This window comes from Marmota flaviventris, chromosome 3, assembly GCF_047511675.1.
Source record: "Marmota flaviventris isolate mMarFla1 chromosome 3, mMarFla1.hap1, whole genome shotgun sequence".
Lineage (NCBI taxonomy): Eukaryota > Metazoa > Chordata > Mammalia > Rodentia > Sciuridae > Marmota > Marmota flaviventris.
This window is the reverse complement of record NC_092500.1, coordinates 89,048,375-89,062,785: the sequence shown is the minus strand read 5'-3', so window position 1 is coordinate 89,062,785 and position 14,411 is coordinate 89,048,375. Positions and strand designations below refer to the sequence as shown.

Genomic DNA, 14,411 nt, shown 5'->3' with positions numbered 1-14,411 from the left:
ATTCTCAGCCTTCAGAACCATGTAAGGAATTTCTATTTAAAAGCTTCCCAGTAATATTTGCTAACTTTCTATTACTATTAAAAAAAACAACAACAACATCAGAAAATCAACCTATGAAAAGTTTTATTTGGGCTCACTATTTTGGAGGTTCCAGTCCATGATCCAGTGGATCCATCATATTTAGGCCTATAAGAGCACATCAAGGCAGGAGCTCATGGTGAAACAAACCTATTCACCTGATGGTGAGGAAGCAAATGAAAAGAAGAAGAGGCTGGGGTCTACTTTCTACTTCAAAGGTATGCCCTAATGACCTGAAGACCCCTCACTAGAAAGTAAGCTTGATCAAAGCATGTCTTTTTTAGTCCACATCTATTCCACTTGAACTAAAAGGAGGATAGTCTGATATATAGTAGGCATTCAATATGTATTTGTTAAATAATTGAATCAATAGATAATTAAGTAAATGACTGATGTCAAATTCCATTAAGATTCCCTAGCCTTTTTATTTCTACCCAAGTTATTCATCTTCAGCCAACAATGATAAATTGATAGCTGGTCACTTTATTCATTTACTTTTGCTTCCACCTTGGACTATTGATTATTTTCATTAATAATATAGATGACGTTGATAAAAGTGCTTTGGGCAGCTAACAGGAAAAGCAATGGCAAAGATGCTGACACATTCAGAATGTCTCCTGGCTGATGTGATCAATATCTAAACAAACGATTTCCATCCATCAATCATTCCTCTACTTCCTGCAATTGAATCTCCCTGGAGAAGTCATCAGATCCTTTCAATCTTGATGACTGACAAGTTGTCCCTGTGGATTCCCCAACACTGTGTAGATGGGGAGGTGTCTTTGACAGTAAGACTTTAAAAGCTCTAAATTCAAAACAGGATTAGATTAGAAAACTCACAGGTAAAGTCATAGTTATTTCAGGGTTCTGAAAGAAGCTGAATATGAAGGTAAGTAAAAGTTTTATTTACTCGAGACATTTTAGTTATTTTATAAAAAGCTTTATAACTTTTCATCTATTTTTAGTGAGCATTTTAGAGGCTAAATGATATTGAACTTTTATAAAATAGAATTGTTTGATTTTACTGAGGAAAAAAATCACTTATTCACCCAATTCCTCATTTGGGTGAGGTAATGAAAATAATATATTTCTAAATAATTTTTCTAAGTGAACTCTGTGGGTTAATAAAAAGGGAGACTGGGAGAATACCTCCACATACAGAGTATTAAAATAGAACATAGCCAGAAGTAAGGGATTTGTAATCGTCCACGCATAGAGGAAGAAAGCAGAAAATCCAATGGGCAGGGGAATGACCCTCTTTGGTTCATCATGTCATGCAGGGAGCCAAAAGTCTGACAGCAGCAACCCTGGCTCTTCTCCTGATGTTTTCTGTCCTGGGAAACAGCGCTCCTCAGGTAACTAGATACAAAGAACAAATCCGTTGCATGCACGCTGTGCCCACTCTCTCTTTTCTTCTTTTCTTCCCCTTTCTTTACTTCTTCTTCTTCTCCCTCTCCTCCACCCCCCTTGGAGGACTGAGCTGTGATCATTTATTAACCTTTCTTCTCTTCTCCTGCTTATAGAAATTCTTTAATAGAAGAAACTGGACTCCTCAAGCTATGCTCTACCTGAAGGGGGCACGTAAGTTCCCAAATACTTTGTTCGTCCTACAATGATAATGGAAAACTCTCAGGGTGCATGAATCCATGAACAGATAGTTGAAAAGCCTGAAGACAGAATAATATCAAACTTTGCTTCTTTACCAAAGTGAGGCCATCTGGTAATCCAGGAAAAGATAGAAGGAGGACAATGAGAGCAAGACTCCCTGATAATTAGAAACCTTCCATTCTAAACCTGAAGGTTGCCATTTCTTGGTGCAGATACAACCCTGAAGCTTCCTAGGGAAGAGAGCTCCAAAGCGCCCCTGCAGCGTCTGGCTGTGGAGGCGGGGGGGGGGGGGGGGGGGGGCGGGAAGTTGGGACTTTTCTGCAGGTTTCCGCAGCACTGGCCTCGGGCCGGGCTGTCTTCTGTGCGCCCTAAACCCTTCAGCCAGGCACAGCTCTGACCTGGAGCCACCCGCTGCCGCTGCTGCCCCATCTCGCTGCGGTGGTTTAACCCGCAATTGCCCCAGGCCACCGGGGCTGACCCCCGGTGTCTTGCTTTGCAGAGGGGCGCCGCTTCATTTCTGACCAGAGCCGTAGGAAGGACCTCTCTGACAGGCTGCCTCCAGGTGAGTGACCTAGACAGCAAGGGCTGATGTCCGGTCTTGAAGCTGGAGAGGTCCAGCAGGGCTCGCTCAGCCCTGCGCGGAAGGAAAGCTTCTCCCCGATCCGGAAAGACGCAGCTCTCCAACTGCCCTGAGATACAGTTGGCCTGAATCCAGCTCAAGCAGCTGCAGGACTCGCAACGCTGGAGCTGGGGGTGTGACGCTCTGCCCCTCGGGACCAGGGCTCCTGTGGAGGAAGCGGGCGCGGCAGCAACCGAGGCTTGACTGGGTCGCAGTCTTCTGGCTGCCAGGGTTTGCAGAGGTCCTCAGGAAGCGAGGCAAGGGCGGACAGGCAAAATCTGGGGTCCAGCTCAGAGGGGTAGGGAGTGCAACTGCTTCTAGAAATGTACCTATGCATTAATGGCAGGAGTTTTGCTCAGTTTCCTCTTAAACATTATTGTTGCTATTATTATTAAAATAATCATTAACCTAGGAGTCTCAAATGTATCTTTATTATATCAGTAAAAGAGCTATTATTAAAAGGTTCAAACCAAAATTAGGTAAGTGGGGGACATTAGAATGGACCCAGGCACTGTTGTTTTTCATGATACACCTTTCCATGTCACTGAATTAGAGATTATAACACAATTAATATTTTTAAAAAATTATAAATATTGAAATGCTAAAGAATAAAAATATATACTTATTCTGAAAAAATATCTAAACCTTTCTGCTCATTTGGGCACAGTGTCACAAACCTGTAATCCCAGCATCCTGGGAGGCTGAGAATCCTAAATTCAAGGCCAGCTTCAGCAAGTTAATGGGACTAGGTCTCAAATAATAAGAAGAGTTTTTAAAGGGGGCTGAGGATGTAACTCAGTGGTCAATGCCCTTGGGTACAGTTACAACTACCACAACAAAACAAACATCTTTCTGCCCAGACATCTCTATAAGTTATGAAGATGGAAATTTCTCATAGGCTCTTTCTCTTAGTCCTCTGTACTTTCATGCCATTCTCTTAAGAACATAGTTCAAAATATTCTTCCCTAGCCTGTAAGTAAAAGATATAATCACTGGGAAGTCATTTCTAAGGGAAGTATGAAATATTTCCATTTATAAAAATTAGTGTTCTGGGACTGGGGATATAGCTCAGTGGTCGAGCTCGTGTTTAAATTGAGTGAGGCCCTGGGTTTGATGTACACGCACATATATATATACACACACACACACACACACACACACATCAGTGTCCTATGTATTCTTTGCTTAGGGATAAAAAAAAAAACTATTTCATAGAGGTATTTCTACTATTGTAGCATACTATAATAGTATTTATTTATATGAATATTTAAATTCTAATAGAATCTTTATAATTTTTTTTTTCTGTAGAAAGACGAAGCCCAAATCCCCAACTACTAACTCTTCCAGAAGCAGCAGCTCTATTACTGGCTTTGTTGCAGAAACCACAAGAAGGTACAAGTATAGTAATCTCTTTTTACTGCAGAACAGAGCAGGATTCTGTCTTGAGTATACTCTTCTCACTCCAAAAAGTCACAAAGATGTTTATTCTATAAAGACCAATATATTTGTCATTAAAGTGAGGCTTGAGAATATAAAAAACATTTCCTGATGAGACTGATGAACTTTATATGAATTTCACAATCCACTGCCTATTTTTTCTTAGAACTCAAAGCTGATGGAGCTTATTATTTTGTAATTGAAAACATTGAAACCAAAAAAGATTAAATAATCATAAATCCAGTTGTTCCTTATTAAAAGTTAAACCAAATAATATTGCTGAAAGTCAACCATTTTCATTTTTACTTGTAGAAGTTTCATATAGTTCACCCAAATAGATAAGGACCAGTTCTGATTCTAAGCCTGTCTGATTTTCACTACACTGTATAGGCTCTTCCATACCAGGACTGGGCAAAATCTTCAAGTTGAACCATTTTGTCCATGTGGCAATAAAACTACTAATTAAATTAGGCATCTTGGTAATGGATCAGCTGGGTCTTTGGAGGCTAACCAACCTGGTTTAAATCCTGGCTCTACTGCTTTTCTACCTGGGTGGTCCTGAGTCTTAGTGTCATGATATCCATGTTCAGGGTCTCAACAAGGGCCTAATAAACAAGGTATGTAATTCTTATTACTATTAAGAATAAAAGACATCAAAGCATAATAAATAGACCTAGAATTTTCTCTCTCAAAAATTAAAATGAGCCAGGTATGATGGTGAATGCCTGTAATCCCAGTGGCTCAGGAGGCTGAGGCGGGAGGATCGTGAGTTCAAAGCCAGTCTCAGCAATTTAGCGAGGCCCTAAGCAACTCAGTGAAACCTATCTCTAAATAAAATACAAAAGGGGCTGGAGATGTTGCTCAGTGGTTGAGTGCCCCTGGACTCACTCCCCAATACAAAAAAAAATTATAATGATATCATATTTATGACATAATTTAAAATGTAAAAGGTCTAAAAATATATGGCAAGTGATCTGGTGGTCAAAGCACATACTACAGCCGTGGTTCCCTGACATTTATGCTACTGGAACAAACACGTGCTGTGTTTAGGATTGAACTGATCCATGTGGGAGGAGGGAAGACAGCAGAAGGTACTTTTTAGGCTGAAGTTTTGCCTTTGTTGTGAAACAGTGCCTGTGAGCAGCACATCAAAGAGAGTGGGACAAAGAAGTCTTTTTGACCCAAAATGCCAGGGCTAACTGGGACATAGAGAAGACTATAATTCTTATTCAGAAAATATACATTTATGCCTTGTAGGTGCCACACACTGTGGCAGACAGAGGAGAGAAGAGATTAAGCCAAAGCAGGAATGAGAGTAGCTTTTGTAGGGAAAAGAGGGGGTCAACAGGGAGTGGCACAGCAGAACACAGGAGCGGTGGTTATAACAGAACTACTATAATACTGCTGCTGCTACTGATCATGATGATGATGATGATAGCTAATAACAATCAAGTCCTTGCTGTAGTACAGTGGGCCAGGCACTATACTAAGCACTTGATATGAATGTATACCTTAATCCTCACAAGAACCCCAGGACATGGATACTCTTTTGTGTTCTTAAATAGGTTTATTTATTTATTCATTCATTTATTCATTTATTTTGTAGTTGTATGTGGAGAATGCCTTTATTTTATTTGTTTATTTTTATGTAGTGCTAAGGATCAAACCCAGTGCCTCACACATGCTAGGCAAGCGTTCTGCCATACTCTTAACCCACATTTTATAGGTGATGAAATAGAGGCACAGAAGGATCAAGTTGCTAGCTCACCATCAGAGAAGGTAACTCATTCTGTATTTTAGAATGAATGATGCAATGTATGGATCTTCAGCAGAGAAATGGCATGGTAAAGGAAGATGAGTCTGATTATGATACACAGAGTAATAATAAAAGCAATAAAAATTGCAACCATCCAGGAGCACTTATGATGTGTCCAACAGCATTGTTAATCTTTAGAGCTCAGAAAACTGGACCTTTAAGAATTGTATTTGCTTTCCTAAGGTCATACAGAAAGTAAAAGGTGATTCTGAGATTTTCTTTCATGACTGGTGACTGACTCTGTAGCTCTTTTGATGATGCCATGACACCTCATGGATTATGTTGGAAAAGAAAGGCTGGCATGAGGACCCAGTGAGAAGCCAAGGAAATAAGAAGGAGTGAAGAATGAGGTTGGTGGTCAGTGGGGGTTGATGGAGGGGCTCATGCTCTGAAGTTTTGCAAGTTTCATTCAGCTAACAAGTGTTCCTGCTTTTTGTCTCATTGCCTTCCCAGAAGGAATCACCTAATAAAGGAACTTTCACAAATGCATTCCTATGTACTTGAGAACATTATGTTAAGTGAAATAAGCCAGATTCAGAAAGTCAAGGGTCTTACGTTTTCTTTCATATGCGCAAGTTAGAGAGGAAAAAGAAAATGAAAGGTGTGACAGTTGAGGGGGAGGTGCTCAGGAAAATCCAAGGGAGATCAGTAGAGGAGAGGAAAGGGACCAAAGGGAGGGAAGGGAAAGGAGAAAAATGTTCTGCTATATAATCCTTCCAAAGTAAGATAGAGAGAAAATAAAGAGAGAATAATTTGATGCAAGTGGATGGTCATAATTGTGGGTATTTTAGACAAGAAACATAATTATCAGTATAAGTATATTATATGTATATATCCTGACATATGGCCCTTTCAGATTTCTACCAAACCTCCTTTGTTATAGATTCATTCATCATAGATATTCAGATATATCCCAAGCTGAGGAGGAAATTTTTTAAACCAAACAAATCAAAACCCATTTTTTAAAAAATTTCAATAGCAGAGTCCAATAGTTAATATAAATTAGTGGACTAAATGTTTATTTGCTGAGGTTCTCTTCATTTACTTTCCTCCTTTTTAAAACATGGAATGTGGGCTGTGTATATAGCTTAGTTGGTAGAGTGCTTGCCTCAAATGCACAAGGCCCTGGGTTCAATCCCCAGCACCACACACACACACACATACACACAAGGACACACAAAGGAATGTGTATGTTTATTTTGCATGATTTTTTTTTTCTTACAGATGGAGAAAAAAACTCTGATCAAAGCAGATTCCTGGGAGATGGTCTGCTAAACTGGTGAAAATAAACCAGAGTACATTCAAGCATAGTTCTGTTCTTGTTGAAAACATGAACCATGTGAATAAAGCCCCTGGACCCTTTTACTATGATCTTAGAAATATGTCCTACTAGTTGTATTTTTCAGAAGCAAAAGAAATGTAGAGTTCTAAGCTAAGACCATCATCATCCGCTCTTGCTGTTTCAGGTCCTGTTCAGATCACCTGGTGTCTTACTCTACAATTTTTTTTGGAGCATTTCTAATAAGGCTGAAAACTCATTACAGCCAAAACCTGGCTTGATCTTGGTTGTTGGTTTTTCATCCCATTACCCATTTGCATTCTGACGTCACTCAGCAGTGGTTCTCCCTGTTTCCCCTTTTTCTTATTCCTAAGAGAAGGGTCAGGCCTGGCAGGACTGGAAAAGGGAGAGTCTTACTGTGTAGTTTCTCCAGGAGATTTAAGTTGTTAAGGAAGGAAGTGGAAATGGGCTGGCTGGGAAGAAACCCTGTAAGAATACATGAGTGTGGTTACTGAGATGGGGAACAGGTAGTTCAGCTGGAACCAGTGAAAGGTTTGCTGAAGGGCCATAACTAGGAGCTCCCCAGGTGCCCTCAGGAGATTTCCCAGAAATCATTTTAGAAAGTTGGGTCTAAAAGTTAGGGACTTAAGCAAATGGAGACTTTGCTTGAGTATATATCATACAAAGGGAACCAGCTAGTTTTCAAGAGGTAACCCATTTTCCATGGCTAAAGAGTCTCAGCAAATTCTAATCCTCTGCTTACTCTAACTGCCTAGGTCTTCAGGCTTTATTTGACATTAGAGCATTACATTAAGGTACCCTGGTAACATAGTGCATGTAATATAAACTAGTTTACTACTTTTCAAAGTCAACTTGGGTTCAGTATCACCTGAACACAAATACAGTCACACCCCTACGGCAAGCATAATAATTTATTTGGAATCACCACATGACCATCATGTTTTTAACCTAATCAATTCAGAGTTGTTACTGATAAATGTTATAAGTGGAAAGTATTGTTAATTCTTATGGTAATCAGTATGTAGCCATTATTTAGTAGCCAAAGAATATCTTTCTGTGAATGTCTCCAACTGGAAATTGTAATTTCACTCTGTTAAGTAATCAAAATCATCTGGCTCTTGTTTCATAATTGAATCATAATACAATAGTCAAGTTAATATAACATTGATCTCTGCCAAAAATTAATATACATGCATTAAAAACTTCTATGTGGCATTATAATAGGTGTCTGTCATTAATTTTGATTTGTTTTTAAAGTTGATTTAGTAGACAATGCATATATCCAATTTATTGAAAATTATTATTTACTCATCAGACATAAACTTATTCATATTGCCTAGTTAAATATTATGTGTATTCTAAGAATGCTTTTTTTTTTTTTTTGGTATCAGGGATTAAACTCAGGGATGCTTAACCATTGAGCCACACCTCACCTTCTAATATCATCACATTGGGGATTAGGATTTCAAATATGAAAGGGAGGTGTGGGACACAAACATTCAAACCTTGGCAATTCAAATCATTAAAAAAAAAAAAAGTCAGTCTTGTTGCTAGGTACACGAGCTCACGCCTATAATTTCAGCTACTTAAAGGCTAATGCAGGAGGATCTCAAGTTCAACACCAACCTGAGCAACTCAGTAAGACCCTCAGCCACTTAGCAAGATCCTGTCTCAAGACAAAAAATAAAAAGGGCTGGAGATGTAGCTCAATGGTAAAGTGCCCTTGGATTCAATTCCCAGTACAAAAAAAATTTTTTTTTTAAATTAAAAAATAAAGTCTAGGGGGCTGGGGTTGTGGCTCAGAGCAGAGCGCTCGCCTAGCACATGCGAGGCCCTGGGTTCAATCCTCAGCACCACATAAAAATAAATAAATAAAATAAAAAATAAAGTCTTGCTGTCAACTGATCAAGTACTGTACAATGTTTTCTATACTTTCTGTCCTCCAACTTATGAATATATACATTCTTTAAAAGCATCAATTCACAATAACCTAAAAAAAAATAAAATATTTGGGGATTAATCTAACCAAGGAGGTGAAAGATCTCTACAATAAAAATTATAGAACACTGAAAAAAGAAATTGAAGAACTTAGAAGATGGAAAGACCTTCCATGTTCTTGAGATAGGCAGAATTAATATTGCCAAAATGGCCATACTCTCAAAAGCAACATACAGATTCAATGCAATCCTCATCAAAATACTAATGACATTCTTCACAACTAGAAAATAACAATTTTAAAATTCATTTGGAAGAATAAGAGATCCAGACTAGCCAAAGCAATTCTGAGCAAGAAGAACAATGCAGGAAGCATCACAATACCTGATCTCAAAAACGACAGAACTATAGTAACAAAAACAGTATGGTATTGGCATTAAAATAGACCAGTGAAATAGAATAGAAGACAAAGAGACAAACCACATCCTTACAGCCATCTGATACTTGACAAAGTTACCAAAACTATATGTTGGAGAAAAGATAGTCTTTTAACAAATAGTGCTGAGAAAACTGGATATCCATATGTAGAAGAATGAAATTAGATCCCAATCTCTCATGCTGCACAAAAGTCAAATGGATCAAGGATTTAGGAATTAAAATAGAAACCTTGGAACTGCTGGGAGAAAACATAGGGTCAATACTCCACCATACAGATGCAGGTACTAACTTTCTCAACAGGACCCCTAAAGCTTAAGAAATAAAACCCTGGGGCTGGGGTTGTGACTCAGTGGTAGAATGCTCACCTAGCATGTTTGAGGCACTGAGTTCGATGCTTAGCACTACATAAATGTAAAATAAAGATATTGTGTCCATTTAAAACTAAAAAAAAAAAAAAAAGAATCACTAAGTGGGAAGCCAAGAAATTGAAAATCCTCTGCACAGCAAGGAAATGTTAAGAGCGTTGTTTTAGTCAGGTTTTTTGCTGCTGTAACTAAAAGGTCCGGAACAGAACAATTGCAGAGGAGGAAAAGTTTATTTGAGGGTTCATGGTTTTGGTTTTGGAGGTTTTAATCCATAGAAGCCTGGCTCCATTCCGTGGGGCTTGAGGTAAGGCTGGACATCATGGTGGAAGAGTGTGACAGAGAGAAACATCTTACATCGTGATCAGGAAGTTTAGAGAGTCCACTGGCCAGATACAAATGTATACCCAAAATCACGCCCCCAATTCCCACCTCCTTCAGCCACACCCTACCACTTTCAGTTACCACTCAGTTAATCCCTATCAGGGGATTAAATCACTGATTGGGTTAAGATTCTCTCTCTTTCTCTCTCTCTCTCTCTCTCTCTCTCTCTCTCTCTCTCTCTCTCTCTCTTCCTGGTTTTGTTTGTTCGTTTGTAGTTGTAGACGGACAGAATGTCTTTATTTTATTTGTTTATTTTTATGTGGTGCTAATGATTGAACCCATGCCTCACACATGCTAGGCAAGTGCTCTGCCATTGAGTTACATCCCCAGCCCGGGTTAAGACTATTAAAATTCAATCATTTCTCCTCTGAACCTTCTTTCATTGTCTCACACGTGAGCTTTTGGTGTGGAGAGTGAGATTACAGGATAGGAGAAAAGCGTTGTCAGCTGCTCCGCTGACAGGGGTTTAATATCCAGGATATATAAAGAGCTAAAAATACTTAACACCAAAAAAAAAAAAAAATCCAGAATATGTAAAAAACTCAAAAACCAGCAATAATAATAATAATCCAATCAATAAATGTGCAAAAGAACTAAACAGACATTTTTCAAAAGAAGAAACACAACTGTTTGAAAATATATGAACAGATATATAAAAAAAAGTTCAACTTTCTAGCAATCAAGGAAATGCAAATAAAAACTACAATAAAATTTCATCTTACCCTAGTCTGAATGGCAATTATCAAGAACACAAATAATAATAAATGTTGGTAAGAATATCAGGGGAGAGTTACTGTTTTAGTCTGCTTTTTCACTGCTGCGACTAAATGACCTGACCAGAACAATTATAAAGGAAGAAAAGTTTATTTAGAGGCTCACGGTTTCAGAGGTCTCAATCCATAGACAGCAGACTCCATTCCTCGGGGATCAAGGTGAGGCTGAATACCGTGGAGGTAGAGTGTGGCAGAGGGAAGCAGTTCACATGATATCAGAAAGCAGAGAGAGAGAGAGAGAGAGAGAGAGAGAGAGAGAGAGAGAGACTCTACTCTCCAGATACAAAATAGCCATACCCCCAATGAACCACTTTTTCCAGCCACACCCCACCTGCTTCCAGTTACCACTCAATTCACTGATTAGGTTAAGGCTATAAGCCAATCATTTCTCCTCCAAACCTTCTTGTATTGGCTCCCATGTAAGCCTTTGGGGGACACAACATCTAAATCATAACAGTTAACACAGATACATTGTTGGTGGGACTACAAATTAGGACACCACTCTGGAAAGCATTATAAAGATTCCTCAAAAAACTAGGAATCAAATCACTGTATGACCCATCTCTCCCAGTTCTTAGTATTTATTCCAAAGAACTAAAATCAGCATACTAGAGCAATAGAGCCACATCAACATTTATAGCAGCACAATTCACAATAGCTAAATTATGGAATTAGCCCAGGTGCCCATTTATAGATGAATAGATCAAGAAAATGTGGTATACATACACAATGGAGTCTTAGCCATAAAGAAGAAGAAAATCATGGTATTTGCCTGTAAATGGATGGAAACAGAACATCAAGCTAAATGACATCAGCCAGACTCAGAATGTCAAGGATTGAATGTTGATTCTTATATGTGGAAACTAGTGTAAAATAATGGAAAGAAAGCATTGGAAGTGGGATCCACATATTATAAATATTTAGGGAAGATCAGTGTGCAGTGGAGGATTGAGAGGTTGGGAAGGACCATAAAGGGGGAGGGGGGTATGGAATGAATTTAACAAAATCACGTAATATGCATATACAAATGTACCACAGGGAATTTCACCTTTATGTATATGTAGAAAGTACTGATCAAAACTAAATAAACAAGTGAAAGGAAAATCAGTAAAGGAAAGAAAAGATGGGAAGGGAGGAAGAGAGGGAAAGGGTGGGGAATAAGGATTGAAATCAAATTCTATGAATGTATGATTATGTCAAAATGACCCCAACTATTATGTATAACTACAATGCTCTAATTTTAAAAAGCATCAATTTTTGTAACTCTATTTCTCTCAGTAAAACCATTTATTGATACAACTCCTGTGCACAAGGCACTATACTAGACACAGTCATTCACTAACCATCAATCCCATTTGTTTCTCCTCACAGACTTTGTCAATCTTGGGAAAAGTATAAATAAATGACTGCAGAAGAATGGGGCTGATTCTGAGTAGAGGGCTAAGTGCAGGTAGAAATTCTGATTCCCACACGTGCCATTCAAAAACAGGTGTTGGCATTTGTTAATTACTGTGTGTATTACATTGTATGCATTTCTAATCATAGAATTAAAAAGACTTACATTTTAAAGTTTTCTTTTGATGCATTTTACTAAATAATAATGCTCAAATAATAGTAGACCATCCAATTACCAATAAAGAATATCATTTGAATACACAATGTGTGAAGTCACTAGGGATACATTTTTATGGTTGTCATAACAATGAACCCTCCCTCCTTTTAGCATAAGATCTTTTTGGTAATTCAGCAAATAAGTCTATAGTAGAAATCCATATCATTTTTTTTTTCAGTGCAGAGTTTTCTAAATCACTCTGCAGGCCCTAGGTTAACTGACATTCACAGGGCATTTTTAAAGGATAAGGCTTTAGATAATTTTTTTTTCTTACTTCACAAACCTTTTTTTAAAAAGATGGGTTTTGCAACCATCCTCCATTTTGGCTTGCTTATGTTGATATGTCCATTTATTCTTCTGCTTTTTCCCAGCTAGTGGGAAAACAGTTGTATTTCAGTTTTCCATCAGTCTTGAACTATCAGGCACACTGCCTTTATGACTCTTCCACTGTTATCATTACTAATCCAGTAATGGTATTCCCAGTGGAAGACCAACAATTTTTTTTAGAACTTCTATAGACCAAGGCGAACTGGTTTGTCAATCAAGATATTCACTGAACACTAGATGGAACACACAGTGAATGGCTACTTAGTTATAAGAAAGGAATCCAAGAGTGAATGTGCTGTTTTGTTTTTTGCCAATTTAGATTTAACTACATTTAAAACATAAATCTGCTTAATTATTATTATCCAATAATATCTCTAGTACACCACAGATTATGTTAGAAACATAACAATCCTTGATTAAGTAATAAGTCCTTGATTAAGTAATCTATCTTTTGCTAATTCTTTTTAAAAAGATAATTTCAAATGTTATTATTAGACACTACTCATAACAGTTTTCCACATGACATTTTAACATCTAAAAGATTTTGAAATAAGATATTGTGAATTAATGTTAAATCTTTAAATACTTCTGGATTTATTCATTTGGATTTAACAATTTGTCATCTGTGGAAAATTGACCAAATTTTCAAAAGGGCTTTCCATTTAACAATAGAAAAAAAATGTTACAGTAAGATGATACACTACAGGTACAGGTGGTAACATCTTTTGGTCATTAATTTGAAAATGAATTCTATAATTCAGAAGAGTTGTTAAAATATGCATTAATATGCATCAAGATCTTGATCTAGGATAGCTATTTTCTTACAGATTTTGATGATTTTTCTGGAAAACTAAATATAAATTTATGATTCTGATACATGTGAAAAATTAAAATAATCAATAAAGACAGTTATTTAAAGTATGTATGTAGTACACATTCGTAGCTAAGATCGGGATCCTTTGGGACGGAAACGGAAGACTTTTTTGGTAGGGTGTAGAAACTGTATAGACAGTATACAGCAAAGGATTAAGATAATGATAATTTAAAAATAAACACTGCTAAAAGAAAATTCTTATTGCTTAAATCATCCATTTTAAAAACATCTCCAGTCTTGCCCCTTTAATACTCCTCCTCATGCCTAAATTTACGGGAGAAACAAGAGTTGGGAGCGGTAACTTGGATTTCATTCTAAATTACAAAATTGCTGTTCACTTAATCTCCTAAACTTTTAAGGCAATGAATAAATTCCATTGTAATACTTTGAAGAAATGCAGCATTTTAATTCTTTTAAATAATCATTCTTACCATATTCTTACTACATTAGCTCTGCTCAGCAAGTGTGGAATTCAGTTCTTGTATTCCCCATGCAGCTTTTTCTTCCCTCGAGGAGCATGGCTCAGAGAGAACGGTGACTTGATATTTAAGCGATCCCTCTCCGCCTCCTCTTCCTCATCGTACCTCTCATCCTCATTTTCATCTTCCACATCACTGCTCTGAGGACTGGAGGCCTGAGACCCTGCTGGGGAAGGTGGTACCGAGGAAGGCCTGGGATATTTAAACCCTTCTGTCTGCCAAAGACAAAAGGAAGACAGAAACAGTATAATGACTTCTTGCAGTGATATAAACACTATGTATGCACATTTTGTGAAAACAATGAGTTAGATATCTTTTGTGATCTGTTCAGGTGCTATTAAACTCTAATTCATTTTGATTTTGGTACCA

The 14,411-nt window shown here is 37.7% G+C and overlaps 2 protein-coding genes across 3 annotated transcripts in view; one reads left to right on the top strand and one right to left on the bottom strand.

The window, feature by feature from the left end:
- The first annotated feature begins 1,352 nt into the window (after positions 1 to 1,352).
- Positions 1,353 to 8,066, top strand: Spx (spexin hormone). 2 transcript variants are annotated; one of them, XM_027934246.2, is made up of 5 exons: positions 1,353 to 1,433; positions 1,602 to 1,659; positions 2,186 to 2,248; positions 3,614 to 3,697; positions 6,783 to 8,066. In XM_027934246.2, exons 1-5 carry the CDS (start codon positions 1,353 to 1,355, stop codon positions 6,839 to 6,841), a joined length of 345 nt encoding a protein of 114 aa, XP_027790047.1. In that variant the 3' UTR covers positions 6,842 to 8,066. The 2 variants fall into 2 exon arrangements, 1 of the variants encoding a protein (XP_027790047.1); XR_011706924.1 differs by lacking the exons at positions 1,353 to 1,433; positions 1,602 to 1,659; positions 2,186 to 2,248; positions 3,614 to 3,697 and adding an exon at positions 4,726 to 5,908 and having other exon boundaries at positions 6,783 to 6,858.
- Positions 8,067 to 14,035: 5,969 nt separating this feature from the next.
- The window catches only part of Gys2 (glycogen synthase 2), a 52,024-nt gene continuing 51,648 nt past the window's right edge, over positions 14,036 to 14,411 (bottom strand). The window contains exon 16 of the mRNA XM_027934194.2: positions 14,036 to 14,257. Within this exon, the coding sequence (XP_027789995.1) occupies positions 14,036 to 14,257 (222 nt within the window). The remainder of the gene's footprint in view (positions 14,258 to 14,411) is intronic.